At 54.6% G+C, this 22,540-nt stretch overlaps 2 protein-coding genes across 7 annotated transcripts in view; one reads left to right on the top strand and one right to left on the bottom strand.

Annotated features, from left to right (window-relative positions):
• ACTMAP (actin maturation protease) overlaps window positions 1-22,540 on the top strand; it is a 122,795-nt gene that overhangs the window by 2,985 nt on the left and 97,270 nt on the right. For 2 of the 5 annotated variants that reach the window (XR_014140923.1, XR_014140925.1), the window contains exons 2-6: window positions 579-647; window positions 1,067-1,191; window positions 1,687-1,816; window positions 1,910-1,980; window positions 2,740-4,486. Coding sequence is in view for 1 of the 5 variants with exons in the window: in XM_081806932.1 (XP_081663058.1) it covers window positions 579-647; window positions 1,067-1,191; window positions 1,687-1,816; window positions 1,910-1,980; window positions 2,740-3,077 (733 nt within the window). In the remaining 4 variants the exon portion in view is untranslated. Of the gene's footprint in view, window positions 1-578; window positions 648-1,066; window positions 1,192-1,686; window positions 1,817-1,909; window positions 1,981-2,739; window positions 4,501-22,540 lie in introns of those variants that run through there. The other 3 variants (XR_014140924.1, XR_014140926.1, XM_081806932.1) reach the window with 2 other exon arrangements.
• Window positions 4,492-20,156, bottom strand: ITPKC (inositol-trisphosphate 3-kinase C). 2 transcript variants are annotated; one of them, XM_081806929.1, is made up of 7 exons: window positions 18,923-20,153; window positions 14,680-14,779; window positions 11,997-12,210; window positions 11,220-11,424; window positions 8,449-8,550; window positions 7,729-7,800; window positions 4,492-5,970 (listed from the first exon to the last, which is right to left on the bottom strand). In XM_081806929.1, the coding sequence occupies exons 1-7, from the start codon at window positions 20,006-20,008 to the stop codon at window positions 5,767-5,769; spliced, it is 1,983 nt and encodes a 660-aa protein (XP_081663055.1). In that variant the 5' UTR covers window positions 20,009-20,153; the 3' UTR covers window positions 4,492-5,766. The 2 variants fall into 2 exon arrangements, with proteins under 2 accessions (XP_081663055.1, XP_081663056.1); XM_081806930.1 differs by lacking the exons at window positions 4,492-5,970; window positions 7,729-7,800; window positions 8,449-8,550 and adding an exon at window positions 8,781-8,885 and having other exon boundaries at window positions 18,923-20,156.

Here is a 22,540-nt window from a genome sequence, read left to right as displayed (position 1 = left end):
CACCCCATCCCTCCCACCCCACCCCCCACTCCAACAACACTCAGTTTGTTTCCTGCAATTAAGAATTCCTCATATCAATGAGATCATATGATACATGTCTTTCTCTGTTTGACTTATTTCACTCAACATAATACCCTTGTGGAGCACCCTCTTACTGGTTCTACTCTAGGCTGAGTTAAGGGATTTTCATCCCTATAGAACAGGCTTGAGAAGGGAAAAATCACAGGAAGGGTTTGGGTATAGAGACACCCCCCCCCCTTTGAGAAATTTCCTCTAGTAAATCCATTTTTCTGGCTCTGAGTTGCAAACATTTTGCACATCTGTTCTTTCAATAACCAAGAGAAGGAGCAGGTGGAAGGATGATTCCCACTGAGCAGATGAGGACTCGGAGGCTCGGGAAGGGAGACATGCCTCATCAGGGAGAAGGAAGTCAGCATCAGAGCCTGGAGCTGCCCTCCGGCCTTAGGACAGCCAGACCTGGGTTCCTTTCCCCATCCCTCAACACTCCACTCCCAGTCATACCTCAAGGGGGGATCTAGGAGCTGGTTCCCATGTGACCTGAGCACGCTCTGATTCAGTTTCAGAAGTGACTTGCAATGGATCCTCTTCTGTGCCGACCTGCCCTCCCTCATCCAGGAAGGCCCTCAGTACGTGCCCTTAATCTGTGACTCCGATCCCTCTCTGCCTTTGCTGTGCTTCCTGAGGACCGATTTGTCGGGTGGGAGGTGTGGGTTCTTCCCAGGCATCTTGGGAAGAGGCAGAGGGGAGGGAAAGGGCGGCTGGAGGGTGGGGTCCCGGGTGCATGCGCAGTAAACTGTTGGAATGGATGAACAAGTGAGCAAGCAAGTGAACCGTCTTATCTCTGACTCCGCTTCAGCACTCCTCCTTCTGGAAGCCCAGGTGACCTCTCCCCACCTTCCCACCCTCCCTGCAGCCCACCAGGCCTGGGAAAAGGGAAACTCCCCCAGCAGAGTCGACCTGTTCCTTACACTCCAGCTGCCAGGGCAGAGGGGGCTTGGTAAAGACATGACTTAGGGGTTGAGCGACTGGGCCTGTCTCTCCCCAGGTGCGGGCTGGTGGCCTTGTGGATGGCAGGCACACTGCTGGCACCACCCAGTGGCATCCCCCTGGAGAGACTTGTGCAGATGGCCGTGGAGAGAGGCTACACGGCCCAGGGAGAGATGTTCTCCGGTGAGTTGGGTGCAGAAGGGTCTCAAGCCAGTCCTGTGAGGGGACCCTGTTCCAGTCCTCAGGCCCTTCTGGAGGCAGGTTGTCTTCATTCCCAGCCCAGCGCTGCCCCTTCCTGCTGGGTGGCTGGGGACAAGCAGCTTACCCTCTCTGTGCCTCATTTTCTGCATTTGTTTTTGTTTTTTTTTTTTTAAAGATTTTATTTATTCATTTGAGAGAGAATGAGATAGAGAGAGCATGAGAGGGGGGAGGGTCAGAGGGAGAAGCAGACTCCCCGCCGAGCAGGGAGCCCGATGCGGGACTCGATCCCGGGACTCCAGGATCATGACCTGAGCCGAAGGCAGTCGCTCAACCAACTGAGCCACCCAGGCGCCCCCATTTTCTGCATTTGTACAAAGACGTGGCAGTGGCAATGATGATTCGAGGTGCCGATCCCCAGTTAGCCCATGGCTTGCAGCCAGGCACACAGCGATCCTTCTGTCTCTGTCACCCCTGCAGTGGCCGACATGGGCAAGCTGGCCTGGGAGGCACTGGGCTGCCAGGCTGAGCAGCTCCACGGTGGCCTGGGCGGTCCCAACAGAGCCCGTGTCCTGCAGCACCTTGTCTCCGGACATCCCATGCTCATCCCGTATCCCACGGCCCAGAAGGGAGCTGGGTGGGGATGGAGAAGGGTGGGTCCCAGGGCCACACCACAGCTTTGGCCTTAACCCCCCCGCACCAGCTACGACGAGGACTTCAACCACGAGCCGTGTCAGAGGAAGGGCCACAAGGCCCACTGGGCAGTGAGCACAGGTGGGTCTCCCCTCCCATACTCCTGTATGCTCACCCTGTTTGTCCCCAGCCCCCTCATCACCTCCCGCACTTTCAACCTGACACTGGCACTTCTCCCGTACTCAAGGTGGGGACCAGGGCTGGGCTGTCCCCATCCCTACAGGATGCTTAGTAGGGACCTGGCAGGTGGCAGGTGCCTCAGTATCTGCCAGTCAGGGTTTCCACAAACAAGCTCAGAACACGGACTTCAGGATCAAACAGTTTGGGCTCCAGATCTGCTCCAGCCACTTCCGGGCTCTGTGACTCTGGGCTTTCCTTCCTCCATCTGGAAATCGGGGTGACAGCAGGCAAAGCATATAAAAGTCTAACCGGCGCAGGCACATTGCACGTGTCCGTCAGCGCTGGCATCCATCGGCCTTGGCCTCATTCTGCCTGCCTGCAAGAAGGCTGATTTGCATGCTAGGTGGCCTGGAGGCTCCCCCATGCTGGGTCCGTGGCCTCAAGGGCTTCTCTGAGCTTTCTTTTACTAGACAGCAGGAAACCACTGGGTGATGGTGCCTGCTTTGTTGAACAGCATCTCCCCTCCCTGGGCTACTGGGTTGTAGGAGGCAGGACTTCAAAGCCCGCAGCCCTGGAGCCAGACACCCTGGGTCCAGTCTCAGCTCCGCTGTGTGCTCGCCGCCCTGCCGACTGCTACCCTGAAGGGCCGTGGGGAGCTTGGCGAAGCCCCAGTACCGAGTCCGCGCTCGCTCCCGCTCACAGCCTCCCCTCTCCTCCCAGGGGTCCTGCTGGGTGTGCGGGCCGTGCCAGGCCTCGGCTACTCTGAGGACCCCGAGCTGCCAGGTCTGTTCCACCCAGTGCCCAGCATGCCCCGCCAGCCACCAGCCCTGCCAGAGGAAGGCTCCCCAGGAGCCATCTACCTCCTCTCCAAGCAGGGCAAGAGTTGGCATTACCAGCTGTGGGACTACGACCAGGTCCGGGACAGCAACCTACAGCTGACGGACTTCTCGCCGTCACGGGCCGCCGACGGCCGGGCGTACGTGGTGCCTGCAGGCGGGGTGCGGGCCGGCCTCTGTGGCCAGGCCCTGCTCCTCAGACCGGGGGACTCCAGCCACTAGCCCGCTGCAGCCCTGAGGCCGGCTGACAGGGCCGCGGCCACAGCTGGGCTCTGTCACCATGTGAAGAGTGCTCCGGTTTCTCCCTTTGCAAGAGCCCACCAAGTGTGGGCTCCGTTCCCAAGGACCTCCAGCCAGAGATCCTCCACGCGGAGGCCCCCTCCCACCCGTCCGTCCGGTCCCAATCCCCTTCTCCCACGCCCGCCCCCCCAGTATTGGGCTCCTGATGTGTGGCTGGGGTTCAAGCCGGGAGCCAACCAGACAAGCTCCCTCTCCAGGGAAGAGACTTGGCCACAGCTCGGCCCACAGGTCCTGCCTGTCTGCCTCACCTCAGTGTTGCATCCAGCCATTTCTCACTGGTGACCAGCCTCTTCTAAAGGACCCGCCTCTCTCTGGACACCTGCAGGAGCCTCACCAGACCCCTTGCTGCCCCCCAGCGTCTGTTCCCACGGAGCCTAGGAAGCCTTGCCTTTCAAAATGCAAACCGGGGCTTAACCACTCGCCTCCAGAGAAGCTTCCAGCAGCTCCTAGTTGCTCACAGGATAGGGATTAAACTCTCCCAGCCCCAGCTCATCATGCTTTCTGCCGCTAGCCACACTGGCCTTCCAGGTCGCTAGAGTGCCCTATTCCCCTGCACCCAACCCTCTGCCAAGGATAACTACTTAATTCTCTATTTTGGCTCATCTTCCTCAGGAAGACTCCCTAGCCCCAGGCGCGGCCCCTCCCCCACCTCTTGTTCTGATTTAGAACCGAACGTGCTTCTATGTGCCAACCCCTTTGCTCATTTTAACTCATCGAATTCTCCAACCCCGTAAGGAAGGGACTAGATCTTCCTCCATTTTACAGATGGAGAGACTGAGGCCTGGAGAAGTGTGGTGACGGGCCTGAGGTCACATGGCTGGCAAGTGGCAGGGCCAGGATTCAAACCTGGCAGTTAGTAGCTATACAGATGTGGGTGGAGAAAGAGGTTATTGATTGAATGAGGACCTGTTGCTTCTACTCTGAAAGGGAGGAACAGGTCCGTCTTGGTCACCTGTGTACCCAGTGCCGGGCAAAGGGTCTTATTTAGAGATGCTGTACAGTGTGGTGTCCCCCCCCCCCGCCCAAAGAGGAGCACCCCCGCCCTGGCCCCTCTGCACCAGAGCACCCCAGCCCTGACACCCTGGTTGGTGCTGTCTGGCGCACTGTCCTGGGAGGCCCTGAGGGTGCAGCTGGGAGCTGTCTGGGTCACTAGTCTGTTCCCCACGTCATCCAACACGGAGCCAGGCACAAGAGCAGTTGCTGGGTGGATGCTGACTGGATGAACCGGCTTGCTCTGCATCCCAAACCACTCAGGATCCCATGCCCCCACCTGGCACTAATGGTGAAACTGGGAGCTTTGAGCCCACACACCCCAGACATAAAAGAAAAAAGTCCATAAAGTTGACCGACTGTGCGATTTATTGGGGCGTCGTCATGGAGGGGAAAGCACGTGAAGCGATTCTGCCTCCTGTTCGGAACGCTGCCCCAGCTAACGACTACCTCTCTCGGATAAGTAAGTATAAAGGTGGTCAGTAGAAAAGGAGCACACCTCCTCAGGCCCGGAAGACACGTTCGAGCTTCAGCTTAGGGAAGAGGGAGGTGCCTGGTTCCCAGCCTCTGAAGCTAGGGAGCCAAAGGTAGAGGTGCAGGAGGAGGGGGATGGAGGGGCGTCACCCACGCATGGCGGCGCTAGGGTCTCTGGTTTGGAGCAGGCCGCAAGCCCCAGGGCCACAGCCAGCGGCCCCACCTACCCTGCACCCCTGGAGGAAGGCAGCTCTGCTTCCCAAACCTGCTTTTCCGTGGCTGAAAGCCCTTCCCGCCACCAGCCGGCTAGGAGCAAGGGAAAGGGGGTAAGGGGTGGGAGGAGGAAGTCCCAAGGCTGAGGCTGGTGCCCGAGGCGCGAGGTGGTGCCGGTCACAGTGCCGGGCACGCGACGTGGCTGTGGTCTGACTTCTGCAGGGGGTCAGCAGAGTTCTTCCAGGAGCGGGGAGGATCCCATGGGGCCAGGGGAGGGCAGGACAGGGAGAACTGGGTCCCGCCCCACGGCAGCAGCTCTCAGCCCAGCCCCATGGCATCACACCCTCCCCCGAGTGTCAGCGCTGGAATGGCTCCCGGATGAACGGATGGGGCCAGAACTCTCCCAGGCAGACAGGTGGCCCCTGCCTTTGTGCACGGTGAGGGCTGGTTCTCCGACGCACCAGGGATGAAGCTGACCTTCCCCAGGCCTCCGGGAGCCAGCCTGCAGCCCGGAGGGGGCTGGCAAGGAGGCCGTGATTACAGTCATTCCTACGGCGAGAGGCACCATGTCACACAGGTGCCCTGTGGCATCTGAATTGTGTTCTGTCAGGGCTCACGGTTTAGTTACGGTCTCCAGCAGCCCCTCAGAAACTTTCCTGGCTGGTCGGAGGACCCAGTCTGGTTCTGATTCACCATGGGATGTGGCCATGTCACACCCCTGCTCCAGTCTTTAAAACCTCCCTATCATGAAAGGGCCGGACGCTACCTGGTCTCCCAGGCCCTTCGGACCTTCCACTCTGGTCTCGCGTGCTGTAAAACACAACCTCTCCCATCCCCGCGATCAGCCCCCACCCCACCCCCTGTGGCCAATCTCGGGGCACCGCCAGCCAGACAGGCACCATCCAATAAATAAACCTGGCAGTGGGCAAGTGGGTCAACCCTGGGCCAGCCCCTGAAGGAGGTGGATCAGGTTGTCCAGACCCCAGAGGTACCCATCCTCGCGGTTGCCCTCGGCCCAGGGCAGCCGGTGGCTGAGCGTCTGGTGGTCGGGCAGGGCCACTGTCTTGCCGAAGTCAATCATCCAGACCCTGGCCAGGCCAGTGTGGTCATGCACGAAGAGGAGGGAGCTGCCCACCACCTGCAGGGAAAGAGGTCGGAGGTTAGCGGGAGAACGGGCATCGGCTCGGGCCCCCTCCCCAACAGGCAGCTGAGCAGGGCGCTTGACAGCATGAACCCCGGAGCCGGGCTGTCTGGGTTAAAATCCCAGCTCTGCCTTTTTACCCTTTTTCACGCTGGGGTACAAATGCAGGTGCCTGCAGGATCGCGCATGGGTCAAGAGCGCCCGACGCCTCCCCCCGTGGAAGAAGCGCTCACCCCCGCGGACTGCTGCTGGTGCTGATGCTAAGAGCCCCCCTCCCCTAGCTGCTAAGGTCATTGGCAGCATTCCACGACGCACACACGCTCTCGAAGTGCCTTGCGGTGCTGGACACACAGCCCTCAGTAGATGCTGGGGCAGGGGGGGGGGGGGTAGGGTTAAAATTAGAAATAGTACTTTCGTTGCCTTCATGGAACTCCAGGTGTGCAAGGCCCTCCCCTTTTCTAGTCGGGTTTCAAACCCCACTGCTCCCAGAGAACCCAGGTGACCGGGCAGGTGAGCAGGTGGCTGTCAGGAGAGGCAGTCGCTGCCCCACTCCGTTTGGCTGTTGGCGTACGGCGAGCGGCCCAGCTGGGGCCACATCTCCCAGTGGGCCCGGGAAACCGGATGTCCCTACTCGGGTCAAGTCTTATGTTTTAGGTGCTGGCAACTCACTTTTTAAAATGCTAAGTCACCAGGTGGGTGAAACCGAACAGGAGCACAGAAGAGTTGAGGTCCCTGGCCCTCCTCTTCGGGACGTGGCGCGTAGAGCCCAAGGGCAGAGACGAGGACCATGAGGGTGCCATTTGATGATAATGAACAGGATAGTCCCGGCTGGTGAATACTGAGGGTGGACCATGGGCCACCCTTCCATGTATTAACCCGCCTTATCCTCACCCCACCCAGGAGGCAGGGGCTCTGCTAGCCCATCCTGCCTGTCGGGAGACAGGTCCCAGGCTCAGGGGGCTGGGGAGTGCAGACCGGGGTTTGAACCCGGAGGCCCAACTCCCAGATCAGGGATCTACGGGAAGTCGGGGACGCCGGGAAAAAGAAGTGAGGGGGACCTGAGCGGGGGTGGTGGAAGAGCTTGGAGAGAGGAGGGAGAGGACACCCACACGCACTGAGGTCACCACTTCACAGACTTCCTGCGACAGCCCAGAGAAATGAATGTTTCCAAAGAGACACAGGCTGCAGAGGGGGTGAGAGCCACCAAACAGGAAGGCAGACACTGGTAACTGGAAATAATTATGATTACAAAGTAATCTTTTTTTTTTTTTTTTAAAGATTTTATTTATTTATTTGAGAGAGAGCACATGAGAGGGGTGAGGGTCAGAGGGAGAAGCAGACTCCCTGCTCAGCGGGGAGACTGCTTCTCCCTCTCCCTCTGCCTGCCGCTCCCCCTGCTCATGCTCTCTCTTTCACTCTCACACTCTCTCTCTCAAATAAATAAACAAAAAACCATTTTTTCCCTGTGTTAGGAGGAAGCTGAGGCCCTAGAGGGTAAGTCGCGTGCCCAGTGACGAACAGCCTTCATTGCAGACCCCCTGGCTCGAGCCCATGTTCTGAACTATCCCATCTCCCTAAAACCCACTCTGCTGCCTACCCTAAAAAGCAAACCCCAAAACATGGGGGTTCCTCTTAATAGCTCTGCCCTGTAACTCTGTCAGCGGTTTCTCTTCAGTGCCACCCAGATGCTGACACCCCCCTGCCCCCCCAGCCCCCCACAGGGCCTTCGGCTCCCACAACACCTGGGGCTCGCACCTCGTGGGTCTTGAAGAAGGGGGAGTTCTCCAGAGCCTCTCGGAGTTCTTCCAGGCGAGCCACGTACTTTCTCTGTGTGAGAGGGAGCACTTCTTGGTTAGCACAGGGACTCTGTGGGTCCTTCCCCGCCTCGAGAACGGACATCCTATACCCCCAAAGGAGCGGGCAGAACCCCGCCAGGATGGGATCAGGGGAGCCGCAGGGAAAATGCAAGGTGGGCGGAGGCTTGGATGCCTCTGGATGGCACAGAGCAGAGTATGGTTGGGACATTACATGAATATCCACAATTCCTAGCAGCTCCTCCAACCAAGAGGTGGAGTCTGAGTCCCTTTAACCTCGGCTTGGTCCGAGGACTTGCTCTGGCCAATAAAACGAGGCAGAAATGATGGTGGCCATTCCGAGCCATCGAGACATCTTGCATTTTCACTCGTTCTCTGGGCCACCTGCTTCCACCTGAGAACGCGCCCAGGCTCGCCTGCAGAAGCGTGAGAGACAAGTGGCCAAGTCGTGAGCCGAGACAGTGAGCCCATCACCAGACATGTGAGCAGGACCCTCCTGGTCCAGCCAGCTCTGGCCAAGCCACCAGCTGACCGCAGATGGTAAGCAAGGCAGGCCACTATCGGCCAGCCTGGGCCTACAGCAGAAGACCATCACCTTAGGAGCAATGATGACGGCAATGGTCTTAAGCTGCTAAATTTGGGGCATGGGTGTCCCACTCACCAGGATTCCACGGTTCCCGTCCACAAAGTCCTCTAACACCTTTGTCACCTGCTCCAGCTCCTGGGTCTTCTTGAAATTGGTGTTGCAGGTCCCACTGGCCTTCTGCAGGACAAGGGGCAAAGGCAGAGCGTCATACCTTTTCCTTCACGTGCCTGACCCCAAGCAGCCTCAGGCACCTCCTGGGACCACCTGCTTGTCCCCGAGCCCCTGGCTGTTCAGGAGGAGGAGCCAGCCCACCTGCCAGCCCAGCTCCACCCAACCCCACGGCACACTCCTGGGCCACTGGTCCTTCCCAGGCTAACCTTGAACCCCCTGGTTGAGCCAGTCTAGCCAAGTGGACTCTGGAGAGGGGTGGGTCTGGCTTTGAACAGTGACTCGGCCACTTCCTAGCTGGCAGCCTTAAGCCGCTTTCCCGGCCTCAGCCTCAGTTCCCACATCTGGAAAATGGGGATTGTGTTGATATTTACCACCTAAAGCTGGTATAAGGATCAGAGGAGACTGGATGTGTAGGATGCATGGCACAGTGCCTGGCACACAGTTAAGGATGCACTCCATAAATGACACTAATGTTATTTTTTTTTTTATGTCTGAGAGGGGCACAGAAAAGCCACCTGAGTCATCCTGCCACACCACCAGATGCGTGTGGGTGCTGGTAACACGGAGGTGACAGGACAGACACACAGTCGGGCGAAGGAGGCAGGTATGGAATAAGATCATCACAAAGGGAAATAAGAATAATGAGGAAGTAAAGAGAGGGCCCTGATCTGACAGGATAGAAATCAAGGTGGGCTTCCTGGAGGAAGTGAAATTTAAAAGGAGACAGGAGGGGCGCCTGGGTGGCTTAGTCTGTTGAGCATCTGAAATTCTGCTGGGGTCATGATCCCAGAGTCCTAGGATCCAGCTCTGCATCGGGCTCCCTGCTCAGTGGGGAGTCTGCTTCTTCCTCTATGCCTCCCCCTGGCTCGTGATCTCTCTCTCTCTCTCACTCTACCTCAAATAAATAAATAAAATCCTTAAAAATAAAAAATGGAGGGCGCCTGGGTGGCTCAGTTGGTTAAGCGACTGCCTTCGGCTCAGGTCATGATCCTGGAGTCCCTGGATCGAGTCCCGCATCAGGCTCCCTGCTCAGCAAGGAACCTGCTTCTCCCTCTGACCCTCCCCCCTCTCATGTGCTCTCTCTCTCTCTCTCTCGTCTGTCTCAAATAAATAAATAAAAATAAATAAATAAAATAAATAAAAAATGGATAAAAAATAGGGGTGCCTGGGTGACTCAGAGGGTTAAGCATCTGCCTTTGGCTCAGGTCATGATCTCTGGGTCCTGGGATCAAGCCCCGTGTCAGGCTCCCTGCTCAGTGGGGGAGTCTGCTTCTCCCTCTCTCTCTGCGCCTCCCTGCCATGCTCTCTCTCTCTCTCAAATGAATTAAATAAATAAATAAAATAAAAGGAGACAGGAAAACAACTGGGAGTCAATCAGGGGGAAGTAGGGGGAAGAGCATGTGCAGAGGTCCTGTGGCAGGAAAGAGCAGGACTCTTTCAAGCAAATGAAAGACGAGGTAGACGAGGAGGAAGAGAGGGGGAGAGATGAGGCTAGACCCTGGAGGGCCCTCTAGGCCAGGGAAATTCTCTCGAGAGGACCAGCGAGCCATGGAAGGGTTTTGAATAGGAGAATGACAGTCAGATGTACAAATCAGAAAGACAGCTCAGGCGAGGCCGTGGGGAAATGGGTACTCTCATGGATCGTTGGTGGGGTGCACAATGGTCCCACTCCTGGGAAAGGAGTTTGACGATCTCTAGCAAAATCCCCAATGCACCTCATCTTCGACACTGTCCTCCTGCTTCTGGGAATCTCGTCTACAGCAAACCTACCCACTGGCAAAGTGTCTGGTGTACAAAGTGATTCACTGAGGCACTGGTTATAATCGCAAAAAGTGGAAACCCAGGTGGCCATCTTTAAGGGACTGTGTCTCACCCAGAGAGAGCTATTACATCCAGAGAAAGACAGGAAGGGAGGAAGGGAGGAAGGAAGAGCAAAGAAGGAAGGAAGGCAGGCAGGCAGCTTTCTATGGAATGATATGGAAAACTCTCCAGGGCTATGCTTCCTTTTGTGTAAGAGTGGGAGGAGGAAAATTTAGGATATGCAATTGCATTTGTTTGTATCTGCAGGAAGAAACAGAAGAAACCATAAGGTGGTTCTCCAGGAGCCGGCATGGGTGGAGGGAAGGACAGCAGCAGGGTTAGGAGAGAGATTTCCCCTCTATACCCTTTTATATTATTTTGATTTTTGAACTGTGTGAATACCTCTTCAAGCAATTAGGTTTACTTTGCAAAAAAAGGAGAGAAAGAAGAAAGGAACGAAAGAAAAAACGAAAATCTTTCCCCATATGGGGGAAAAAGGATCCTTCCAGCTACCATGTTGGATGAGGATCAGAGGGGGTGAGACAAGGACCCAGGAGCCCAGGGAGGCTAGGGCAGGAGAGCCCAGGGAGGCTAGGGCAGGAGAGATGTGCGGACTAGGGCAGGGCCGTAGGGAGGGGAGCAGACAGAATCAGAGCTACTCAGGGAGACAGATAAACAAAACTTGGTCACTGATAGGGGTGAGAAAGAAGCAGGACTTCCCTGAGCCCCTGTCTATTCATCTTCCACAGTCTCCTGCTCTTTCTCGACATCCTGCTTCTTCCCAGCTTTCCCTGACACCCATGTTCCCCAAGAGGCCCTGCCTCTGATCTAGCGCTCAGCCCTCTGGCGACAGGCTAGCAGCTCCTGGCCCTCACCTTGATGCCCTCAATCCGGAAGCCCAGGGTGGAGGTCGAGCTCACAGTCTCCCTCCACTGCATGTAGCGGGGCTTGGTGACAGCACCCTGAGCATGTTCCTCAGGGGTGGGGGCCCTGGGGTCCACAGCCACCATCTTCTCATACATGTCCTTCCGGGGCCGGGGCCTTTCTCGGGCCTTCACTAGCTCCTCCTCCAGGTAGGTCCTGGGACACAGAGGACGTGACAAAGAAAACTATGAGGAACAAAGATGGAGGACATACTCTCTGATATCAAGACAAGTTATAAACCCACAACATGGCACAAGAATAGACAATTAGATTGATGGACCGGAACAGAGTCTAAAAACAGACACACGTGTGTACGTTCACCCAAATTATGACAAAGAAGGCCCAACAATTCAGTGGGTAAAGGGAAGTCTTCTCAATAAATGGTGCTGGGTCAATAGGACTGCCATATTGAGGTGGGGGGGTGGCTTCCATCCCTACCTCACACCATGTATAAAAATTAATTCTAGATGGATTGCAAATCTAGAAAGTCAAACCAATAAAGCTTGCAGAAGAAAACATAGGAGATAACACAATCTTGGAGTAGGCAGATTTCTTAAACACAAAGCCACTAATCAGAATGAAAAATGGCACACTGACCTAAATTAAAAGTGCTTCTGTTTGTCAAAAGATAACTATTAAGAGAGTGAAATGAGGGACGCCTGGGTGGCCCAGTGGGTTGAGAATCCCCTGACCCTTCACCTCTGCCCCATGGCTGCCCCTCAACCTACCTGCTGCCCATCTTGCAGTCCATGATGGAGGGGCCCTCGAAATCCGCCAGGAGATCTTCCATCTGGTTGAAGGCCTGGCCATCCCGCTGCACCATGCCATAGTAGGTGGGCACGAAAGGCCGTAGGGGGTCACTCATCAGCTGCTCCAGGCTGTGCTGCTCACACTGACAGAAGCGCTTTAGGATGCGACCATCCTCTCCTGCCTGGAAGTTCCCTACGAGCAGCACAGTCAACGAGAGGGTCAGAAGCTGGATCAGCCATAGAATCGCCTCATCTCCCAGATGCATCAGATCCTGGCTGCCCTCATCTTGCCTGACCCTTCTGAAAGGCTTTCTCTCCCTCCCTGTAACTCTCACAGTCTTGGCCACGATATGGAAAGGGCAGGATCTGCTGCTGCTCCTTGTCCAAACGGAGTCCTGCTCATAGCACGTTATGTCCTCCTTTGTCTTATCATTTTAGATTGTGAGCTCATGATCGGCTGTGGGAATTTTTGTGCAACCTAAGTCCAGAGCATGACGCTCTAGAGCAGATTTGCATTTGCTTTGGGGCGCCAAGGTGGCTCAGTCAGTGAAGTGTCTGCCTTCGGCTCGGGTCATGATCTCAGGGTCCTGGGATCGAGCCCCACATCGGGCTCCCTGCTCAGCAGCGAGTCTGCTTCTCCCTCTCCTCCCTGCTCCTGCTCTCTCTATCTCTGTCTCTCTCTCCAATAAATAAATAAAATCTTAAAAAAAAAAAAAGATTTGCATTTGCTTCTGCCTGGAGTCCCACAGTGCTGATGCCTGGGGCCAATTTAAGTTAACTGACAAATCTGGCATTTCCTGGACCCTGCAGACTGTGTAGATTAGAATTATGAATTCTTATTGGGGCAAATTGTATCTTCAGATTATATTCTCCAAAGATGGCTGCAACAATAGCTCCTGCCCCACAGGTTCTTCTGGAATTTCACCACTCCCTATCAAGAAATGGAATCTAATTCTTCTCCCCTTGAATCTGGGAGGGCTGATGACAGAAGTGACACTGGGGCTTTAGAGTCTAGGTCACAAGAGGAGATGTGATTTCCACTGTGTTGGCAGAGATGCGTGCCTTTGTGGTCCTGAGCAGCCCTGGAAGAAAGCGGACTAGTCCGAGGCCACCATACTGTGAGGAAGCCCAAGCAGCATCAGAGAGGCCACATAGAGGCAGCCCCGGCTGAGAGCCAGCCAAGAATTGATCGCAAGGCATGCGAGTGAATGAATCTCAAAAGTTTCCACCTTGCAGCATTCAAAAGAGTTGTCCTAGCTGAGTTCCCAGATACCATGGCGCATCCCTGCCATGCCCTGTCTGGATTCCTGACCCCAAACCTGTGAGTGTAATAAAATGGTCCTTTTATTCCGCTAAGTTTTCTTTTAACCACCACTAACTTTTTAGGGGTTTTTTGGTATTTTAACTCAGCTAGAGTAATGAGAACGCACAGAGATGGCAGCCCTGGGGCGGGGGGCCTGGCTTTTCAATGACTCAGATCTAGGGATGAACAAGGTAGGTAAGTTCCCTTTTTGTCTTCCTTTGCCGGTGGACCCACCCAATTTGTCTAGTCCCCACCAGTAGCCTTTTTTGTAAATAAAGTTGTTTTTTTTTTAAGATTTTATTTATTTATCTGACAGAGAGAGAGACAACGAGAGAGGGAACACAAGCAGGGGGAGTGGGAGAGGGAGAAGCAGGCTTCCCGCAGAGCAGGGAGCCCGATGCGGGGCTCGATCCCAGGACCCTGGGATCATGACCTGAGCTGAAGGCAGACGCTTAATGACTGAGCCACCCAGGCGCCCCTGTAAATAAAGTTTTATTGGAATACAGACACACTCGTGTGTTTATGTATTATCTATGGCTGCTTTCATGCTAGAACAACAGAGTTGAGTAGTTGTGACAGGGACCATACGGCCCACAAAACCTAGAATGTTTATTATCCAGCCCTTTACAGAAAATGCTCTGTGCTGGGCATTGTGCTACCACGTGCCACAGACATCATGCGAGGGCCTGGGGAAAACCATTAGAGCTGCTGTTTGAGGGCCTACTATACTCTGGACATGAGGAGAGAACAAGGAATGATTATTTCCATTAATGAGGGGCCGTGTCTCAATCTTCATAGACATTTTGGTTTATCATTATTTTTTTAAATATTTTATTTTTATTTTAAGCAGGCTCCACGCCTAATGTGGGGCTTGAACTCACAACCCTGAGATTAAGAGTCGCATGCTCTACCGACTGAGCCAGCCAGGTATCCCCGTTTATATACATTTTGATTTTAACCCTTCGGTTAAGCCTGCAAGGGAGGTATGATTATCTCCATATTACAGGTGAGAAAACCAAGGCCCAGTGAGAGAAAGTAACTGGCCCAGGATCCCCCATAAAGAAAGTGCAGAAAGAGGATTTGGGCCCAGAACCATTTTTCGCCCAGGGTTGAGGATTTGCTCCCCATTCCCCTGGCACTGAGACAATAGGGAACAGCCCTCAGCCCTGATGTACAGATGGCCCGGCCAAGGCCTGAGCATGTCCCATAACAGCCTCATGAGGTGGAGACTGTCCTCAAGCTCATTTGACAGATGGGGCAACCTGAACTACAGAGAATGTCTCTGGAGCTTTCTTTCCCCAGCCCAGGTGTCTGTCCAGCCTGTCTGCCCCCTGCCGTCCCCCGCACCCCTGCTCTCACCAGCGTGTCCCGACAGCTGGACCCAAGGGTAGTGTTTTCGGAAGGAGACCACAAAGGGCGAATATTTCAGAACCGTCTTCAGCTTCTTCCACGGTTTGTTCTGTGTGAGGCAGAGCAGGGTGGGGTCAGTGCCAAGGCTGGGGAGGGAAGGGGGTGGGGTGTTGCACTGAGGGGAACCAGGTGGACTAGGGGTCTTTCCAGGGCCAGGGGGCTTCCTGGGATCGCTGCTCCCAAGCTCACTGGGGTGAGCAAAGCCCACTACTTCAGCCATCTCGAGATCCCCCAAAGGCCCCAGCAAAGGTGGGGAGGAGTCTGTCCATTTTTCTCTGTCCTTCTCAAAGGAGGAAAAATAGGCCAGGTCTTGCTGCAGTAACAAGCAGCCCCCCAGGTCTTCCCCTCCACAGGCACACACCAAACACCTGGAAACCTCACTTCCATCCCAAAACCAAGTCAGACCTTCTGGAGAAGGTGATAGAGGTAGGAGTTGATGAGCGGAGGCTGAACCACAGAGGAAGACAGAAACAGAAGCAGATGACAAGGTGATGACAGAGACAGAGAGATGGGCACAGGAGATGGAGACTGGGACAGTCATGAGAGCTGCTCACCAAATGGCTCCAGCCCCTCCCCGTTCCAGGGACATCCCTGCCATCTTGACCTTAGGTTACTGACTTACTTTGGCCAATGAAATGTGAGCAGAAGCGTGAAAGCCAGTACGTGATTCTGTGTGTCCTTTGCCCTGCTGTAGAAGGGGGTGGGGAGTGTGGAAAAAGAAATAGAAGCTTCTTCAGTCTGGGCCTTGAGTGAAGACAGCATGAAGCAGAGCTCCCTCACCCACCAGTGGCTCATGGTCCATGTGCAGTATGAACAAAAATAATCGTGTGTTTTTCCAAGTCACTAAGTTTGGGGGTTGTTTGTTACTACAGCAAACTATGACCTAGCCTGACTAAGACAGAGACAGGGTTACCAAAAGACAAAGAAAATAATAGAAAGACAGAAAGGGAGACACAGATACAAAGTAATGCCAGGAAAGAAAAAGATAAGTAGAAGCAAAGAGAGAGAGAGAACAAGTGATAGAAAACCAGTAAAGCAAACTGAAAACAAAGATTTAGTTGTATCAGGTTGACTCAGTCAAGAGGTTCTTGAGACCAGGTCAACATCTGATTCACATGCATGAGCACGCATGCACACACATGAATACATTCTCTGCTCCAAGCACATGGCAGGCCCTTAGGCAGGTATTAGGAGAAGGGGTCCTCTCCAGAGAAGGAAGCTGTGTGGCCCATCCCCCCACTACCCTGGGGTCAAAGCCATGTTCTCTCCCACCTGCTCAGAGCCCAGCTACTCAGCAGACATCTAATTGATGGTGGGAAGGTCAAGCAGACACAGGGTGTTGGGACTGCAGGATTCAGGAAAGGCTATTCCTTCCATCCTCCAGCTGCCAGCCGGGGAGAGGAGGTGATTAATAAAGGTTCCTGTTTACTAAGCACCTGGAACATTCCAGGCACAATGACAAAGACTCGGTGAGCCATAACCTACTTAATCCTAAAAACACAACCCCAGGAGGATTGTTGCCTCTGTGTTCCAGAGGAAACAGAGGCTCAGAGAGATGCAGTCACTTGCCTAAGTCACACAGCACAGTGCTGGGGTTCTAACTCGGAACCCACTGCCCTGGGCTTACATGCTATACGCCCTGCTGGACTATGAACTCTGAAGGCAGGGATTGGGGTTATCATGGTTATGCCTGTGTCCCCAGCCCATGGCCTAGCACACCATGGCTGCACCAAAAACGTTTAGATTGAAGAAGTTAGTTGTAATGGTCTTTTATCATTAAGCAGATTCAGTAGCTTGTCTCTTTCCTAGACCTGATGGTTAATCTGGGCTTTCTTAGATGGTTTCACGATGGTCTCCTCTCCCATCCTCCTCCTCCAGGAAGCCCTCTCTGATACCCCAGGTGCGGCCAATCACACACACCCCCGCCCCCGCCATGGTCTCCTACAACACTCGGTTTCCCCCATACCAGCCCTGACCTCTCTGTATGGTAATGGGTCTGTCTTCTCTACTGGCCTGGGAGCCCCATGAGGGCAATGTCTCAGTCACTGCCGAGAAAAGCCAACACAGGGGGGACACATAACAGAGGCGCAGGGACTGTTGGTTGTCTGATTAGGAGGACAGGATGGACATGAGAAGGAAGGGAAAGGGGGAGGAAAGGAAGAAAGTAGTAGGACTTTAAGGTTGGATGGGATTTCAAAATTAAGCGAGAAGGAAGCAAGGGTTTGTTTTCTGGGCAGCAGGAACACGAGGGGAGGCAGGATGCTGTGCCCTTGGGCTTCATGGCGGCGGAGGTGGTCAGGAGGGGAGCAGGGAAGCTGAACATGGGAAGCAGCCTGGAGACAGGAAGCTCTGAACACTGGACTGAATTACTGATGGCTATCTGGAAGGCCCCGGGGAGCCATGGAAGGCACTGGAAGCAGGGAAGTTTCAAAAGTTGATCAGAAGTGGGTCTTGGAGGCAGATTCTGGAAGGATGAAGAAAAACTGGAGACAGGGAGGTCTGGGAGGAAAGCAAGTGAGGGACGGATCCACCCATACACCCCCGAGGTTGAAGTAACTGAGTTTTAAACTCAGCCAGAATGGAGTTAGAATCCTGGCTCCAACCAAGCTTGACCGACCCTAAGCAAGTGACCGAACCTCTCTAAACCGGTTTCCTCATCTATAAAATGGACACGATAATAATCCCAATCTCAGAGTGCTGTTACGAGGATTCGGGGTTAACACATATACGACACTTAGAAAAGTGCCTAGTATTCCAAGGGTTTGAACCCCAGCTCTGTGTCTTCCAAAGTGTGTGACCTTGGACAAGTGTCATGACCTGTCTGGGCCTCAGTTTCCTCATCTATAAAATGGGAATAATAACAGTATCTACCTCATAGGGCTGCCATGAGGATTAAATGAGTTCATATGAGCGAGGAGCTTAGTACAGAGCTGGGTATAAGCAAGTGCTAGCTGCTATTTTTTTTTTTTCCCATTCCCTTCCAGATCAGCTGTTCTGCGATGCCAAGAATGTGAGAGGGTAGGTGGAGCAAACAGCTAAGGCAGAAAGACCAGAGGGTCAGCTCCTTTGCTCTGGCACAGGCAGGTTTAGGCAGGTCTGTCTCCACCTGTGGCCACATGTGTAAGCACGTTCCTAAGGGAGGCATGCAGGGTGAAGGGGGCTCAGGGCCAACTCCGGCCAGAGGCCCCAGGAGAATGGGAGGACCCAGCAGGCCAACCCACTCGAGGCTCTCACACCTGCCTCGGTGCTGACCCTCCCTGAACCTGCCCACTGCCCAGCCCTCCTGATTCACCAGGGAAGAACCACACCCAAGCTGGGGGTGAGGGTAGAGGATGTAAACAAGAGTCTGCAGGGAGCCCCCTGGAGAGCTGGGGGGCAATGGGGAGACCAGAAGTTCCCTGGCCAAGCTGGGGGTCCTTAGCATTTTGGGCTCACACAGCCCTTTGAGAATCTGATAAAAGCTGGGGGGCTCACTCCCTACAAAAGCGAATGGCTAAAGGGTGGTAAAGGTTCATGACCCCTGAAGACAGCCACAGGCCCTAGGCTAAAAACTGGGGGTAAAAAGTGCCACCCTTGGGGCGCCTGGGTGGCTCAGTCGTTAAGCGTCTGCCTCCGGCTCAGGTCATGGTCCCAGGGTCCTGGGATCGAGCCCCGCATTGGGTTCCCCACTCCCCGGGAAGCCTGCTTCTCCCTCTCCCACTCCCCCTGCTTGTGTTCCCTCTCTTGCTGTGTCTCTCTCTGTCAAATAGGTAAATAAAATCTTCAGGAAAAAAAAAAAGTGCCACCCTTTCTGTCCTCCTATACTAGAGCTCTCCAGATTCTGAGGTTACATACTTCCTAGAAGATCCGACAGAAGTCATACACACTCACTGCAAAAATATGTGTGTATATGCACAGAGACTCACACGATCACCCAATTTCAGGAGTTCCTGGGCACCATTAAGTCAGCCAGTGGCTGTCTATTTTAGACCCCAGGACTGGAGTCAGTCGGGGAGGAGAAAAGGAAAGGATTAGGAGGGTGCCGGGAGTGGGTTGGTAACGTGGCTGTCAGAGGAAGGAGGTCGGCAGATGGAAGAGGTACCTGGAGATGAAACTGTTCGTGGTGCTAGAGAACTTCTCAAAGCAAAGGCAGGGGGGTTGGGCTAAGGGGCCTGTGGGGATGTGGCTCAAGGGCAGGACGGTTCCCACTCACCCCAGACCTGTCCTCGGGGTCGCTGGCACCTCCGCCCCCGGCCACCACATCATCCTCAGACTCGTCGAAAGAGGAGGCAGAGGAGAAGCCACCACTGCCCCCCTCAGCCCGGGAGGGAGGTCCCATCTCCATTGGCTGAGCCTCAGGCTCAGGTGTTTCAGGAGTGATGATGAGGCGGGGCACAGGGGTCAGGGAGTTGCACTCCAGGTGAGAGTATAGGTGAGTCCCCAACTCCCCAGGTTCTGGTTCCTCTAACTGGCCATCCTGCTGGGACTCCCCCAAAAAACAGTCTGTCCCAGGTTCTGTCTGGGGTCCGTGAGTATCTTGTGTCTGGGGACCATCAGTGCCAGGCCGTGTCCAGGAGCCAACAGTATCTTGCCGTGTTGGGAAACCATCAGTGCCAACCTGTTCCCAGGCTGTTTTCGCATCCTGTTGTATCTGGGAGCCATCAGCACTTGGCTCTGTTGAGGGACAGGCCCCCTCTGGCTGAGTCCGGAGGCTGGACCTGTTCTTATGGGTCCAGAGGTTATCAGCCCAGGTCGTGGCCCTCTCTGCTTGGGTCTGTGACCCATGTATTTCTCCCTCTGTCCGGGGCCCATCAACTCCGGGCTGCGTCCGGAGGTTGGCCCTCTCTGGCTGAGACTGGAGGTCAGACCTGTGTGGCCCAGTCCAAAAGCCATCCGTCCCAGTTTCCGTCCAGGGACCGGCTGTCTCCAGCTCTGACCAGTGGCTGCTCCTCTCTGGACCTGTCCGGAGGCTGGATATGTCTGGCTCCGTCTTTTGGCCGGGCCGCTCTGTCTCCGCTCCGAGGCCAGCTGCTTCAGGCTCAACCTGTCCGTCTGTCCCCGGCTCAGGCCCGAGGCCGACCCTCTCGCGCTCGTTGTGGAGGCTGGACGCCTCGGTCCGGGCCCGGGGCCCGCCCCCGTCCGGCCGCCCCGGCGGGCCCCCTGCGCCGGGCCCAGGTCGCTGCTGCCCCGGCTGCCGCCGCCGCCCCCCTCGCGGCGCCTCCAGCCCCATGCGGGCCGCTCCCGGCAGCGCCCCGGCCTCTGCCTCGCTCAGGCTCCCCCGGCACGGGCAGCGCCTCATGCCCGCTCCCTAGGTTCGGGCTTCGACCCGACCCGGCCCCTCCTGCCCCTTTAAATCCCGCGAGGGGTGTGGCTGGGGAGCCCCGACTCGCGGGTTCCGGCCCGCGGAGTCCTGCCCGCCCGGCCACGCAGGGGTTAACCGATACTCTGCCTCCCGCCGCAAACCGGGAAAGCCCCAAAGCCCCGCCCCGGACGTGACGCAAGGGGGACGGGCCTTGCCTGGTCCCGCCCGCTTCTGTTGGAGGAGGTGGGCTCCGAGCTCTCGAAGCTGGTCCGGGTTGGGTGTGAGCCGCCGGTGTCCTGGCTGCGGGCCAGTGGGGCCGCTTCCTAGACCCCCCGCAACTAATCCGACCTTCCTACACCCTCGAGTGACCAGTTTAGCCTCCCTCGATGAGGAGTCCAGCAGCTCGCCCATTCTTCGGACGGAGCAGGGACTGACTTCCAAAGACTTGGAAATCCTACCGCCCTGGGTTCAAGACCCGCCTCTACCATTTACTCGCAGCGTTACCTGCACTGTGTGACTTACTTTCCCTCCCTCCTGCTCCAGCCCCAGGCTCAATTTTTCACCTGTAAAATGAGGATACATAATGTTATTTTATTGTTTCAGAAAATGTGTGTTCGATGCGCCAAGAGCAAAGCATTTTTACCAACAGGGATATTGAGGCCCAGAGTCGTGAAAGAATTTGTCTAAAGGCAAAATGAGGTTAGATAAGGGGCAAGCCAGGAACTTAACTCTGAAGCTAGGATGCCTGACTTCGAATCTTGGCTCCAGCACGCACTTCTGGGATGCTCTTTCCCTGCAGACTTGTCTCCTCTGAGCCTCTGTTTTCTCATCTGTAAAAAGGGGATAGTGGGGGATAATTTCCTCACAGGACCGTAATGCGAGTTTTTATTAATTTGCAACAGCATTTACATTTGTGTACTTGCTTTGTGCCAGGTGCTGTACTTACCAGTTTATACCCCAACTCTTGTGAGGTAGGGATCATCATCATTCCCTTGCACAAACAGGAAAACAGGCACAGAAAGACAAAGCAGTGAGTCCAAGATCATAAATCTAAGTTGGATAGATTTGAACTCAGGCCCAATTAATCTAAGTCTGGGCTTTTGGTCCCTACAGGATGATATAACTTGCTTTTGAGGCTGGGGGTGTGAGAGAAGGGGCCAGAAGTTGAGAGTATTTTCTCTAAATCGGATCATGTCCTTCTCTGCTCAGAACCCTCCATGGTTGGGGTGCCTGGGTGGCTCAGTCGTTAAATGTCTGCCTTCAGCTCAGGTCGTGATCCCAGGGTCCTGGGATCGAGCCCCGCATCGGGCTCCCTGCTCAGCGGGAAGCCTGCTCCTCCCTCTCCCACTCCCTCTGCTTGTGTTCCCTCTCTCGCTGTGTCTCTCTCTGTCAAATAAATAAATAAATAAATAACCAACCCTCCATGGTTCCCATCCCACAGAGTAAAAGCCACAGTCTTCTCTGTGACTCACTGTCCCCTAAGTGATCTGCCTCTAGTTACATCCCAGATCTCCTCTCTGTCTTTCCCCCTCACTCACTATGCCCATCGGCCGCTTTGCTATTTCTCTGAGATATTTTCCACCACAGGGCCTTTGCACTGGTTGTTCTCTCTGCCTGGAATGTTTTTTCCTCCAATATTCCAATAGCTCCCTCCCTTGCCTCTTTCAGGTGTTTGTTCAAATGTTACCTCCTCAGCGAGGTCTTCCCTGACCACTCAAAATCTGTTTAAACTCAAAATCTCTCTACTCCTTGCCCCCCTTCCCTGGTTTATTTTTCTCTTTAACACATGTCACCTTATTAAATATACTTATTTATTTTGTTTATTTTGCCCCTCATTGGAAGCCAGCACCAAGAGAGGAATATTTTTGCCTGGATTACTCCTTGCTGTGTCCCCTAGAAAAGCTTAGAAAAGTACATGATAAGTGCTTAGTAGGAAATTTGGGAAGAAGGACTTTTCCATAAGAAATTTCTCTTATGTATAGAGCTCTTGTTCTGTACCAGGTCCTGTGCCAAGCTCATTACAGACACTATTTCACTGCACCTCTTTCTCTCACTAACACTGAGCAAGACAGGATGCCACAGCCCCATTTTACAGATGGAACACTGATGCTCAGAAATCTGCCAGCCTCTAGCTTTTGCTTGTAGCCTTTGATATGACCTCATAAAGGGGAAGCATGTGGCACTGGGCTTGGCACTATCAGCCACAGTCTTGTAGGGTTAATTATCGTCATAGGTGCTTTTTATATAGTTTTGCCCCCAAGGGTGAGCTGTCACCCAGCTCCTGAGTCAGACCCTTATGTCTGGAGGGTGCCAGGGGGTGTTTTGTCCTGAAATTGAGTCATCTGGGGGTGGGGCATTGGGCACAGCCCCAGGGCTCTAAAGTGAGTCATCTCTTCACAGACCAGTGAGAAATCATAGCAGGAGCCCCCTAACAAATCATACAGGCTGGGAAGTGAAGTACAGAGAGCTGGGGCTCTTCTGAGGTCATAGCACTGGGACAGAGACAGGGAGGTCTGATTTCCAACAAAA

The sequence above is a fragment of the Leptonychotes weddellii genome, chromosome 16, assembly GCF_054177405.1.
Source record: "Leptonychotes weddellii isolate Sample4059 chromosome 16, ASM5417740v2, whole genome shotgun sequence".
Classification (NCBI taxonomy): domain Eukaryota; kingdom Metazoa; phylum Chordata; class Mammalia; order Carnivora; family Phocidae; genus Leptonychotes; species Leptonychotes weddellii.
The sequence above is the reverse complement of the archived record's forward strand: the minus strand, read 5'-3'. Positions and strand labels throughout refer to the sequence as shown.

What these genes read in the sequence shown, in the direction of transcription:
- ITPKC (XM_081806929.1), bottom strand. Translation starts at nt 20,008, where the DNA reads ATGAGGCGCTGCCCGTGCCGGGGGAGCCTGAGCGAGGCAGAGGCCGGG. An exon ending in CCAGCTGTCGGGACACGCTG is followed by an intron (nt 12,211 to 14,679) that starts GTGAGAGCAGGG and finishes TGCTGCTCGTAG; the next exon opens with GGAACTTCCAGGCAGGAGAG. An exon ending in TCCGGATTGAGGGCATCAAG is followed by an intron (nt 8,551 to 11,219) that starts GTGAGGGCCAGG and finishes CTTGTCCTGCAG; the next exon opens with AAGGCCAGTGGGACCTGCAA.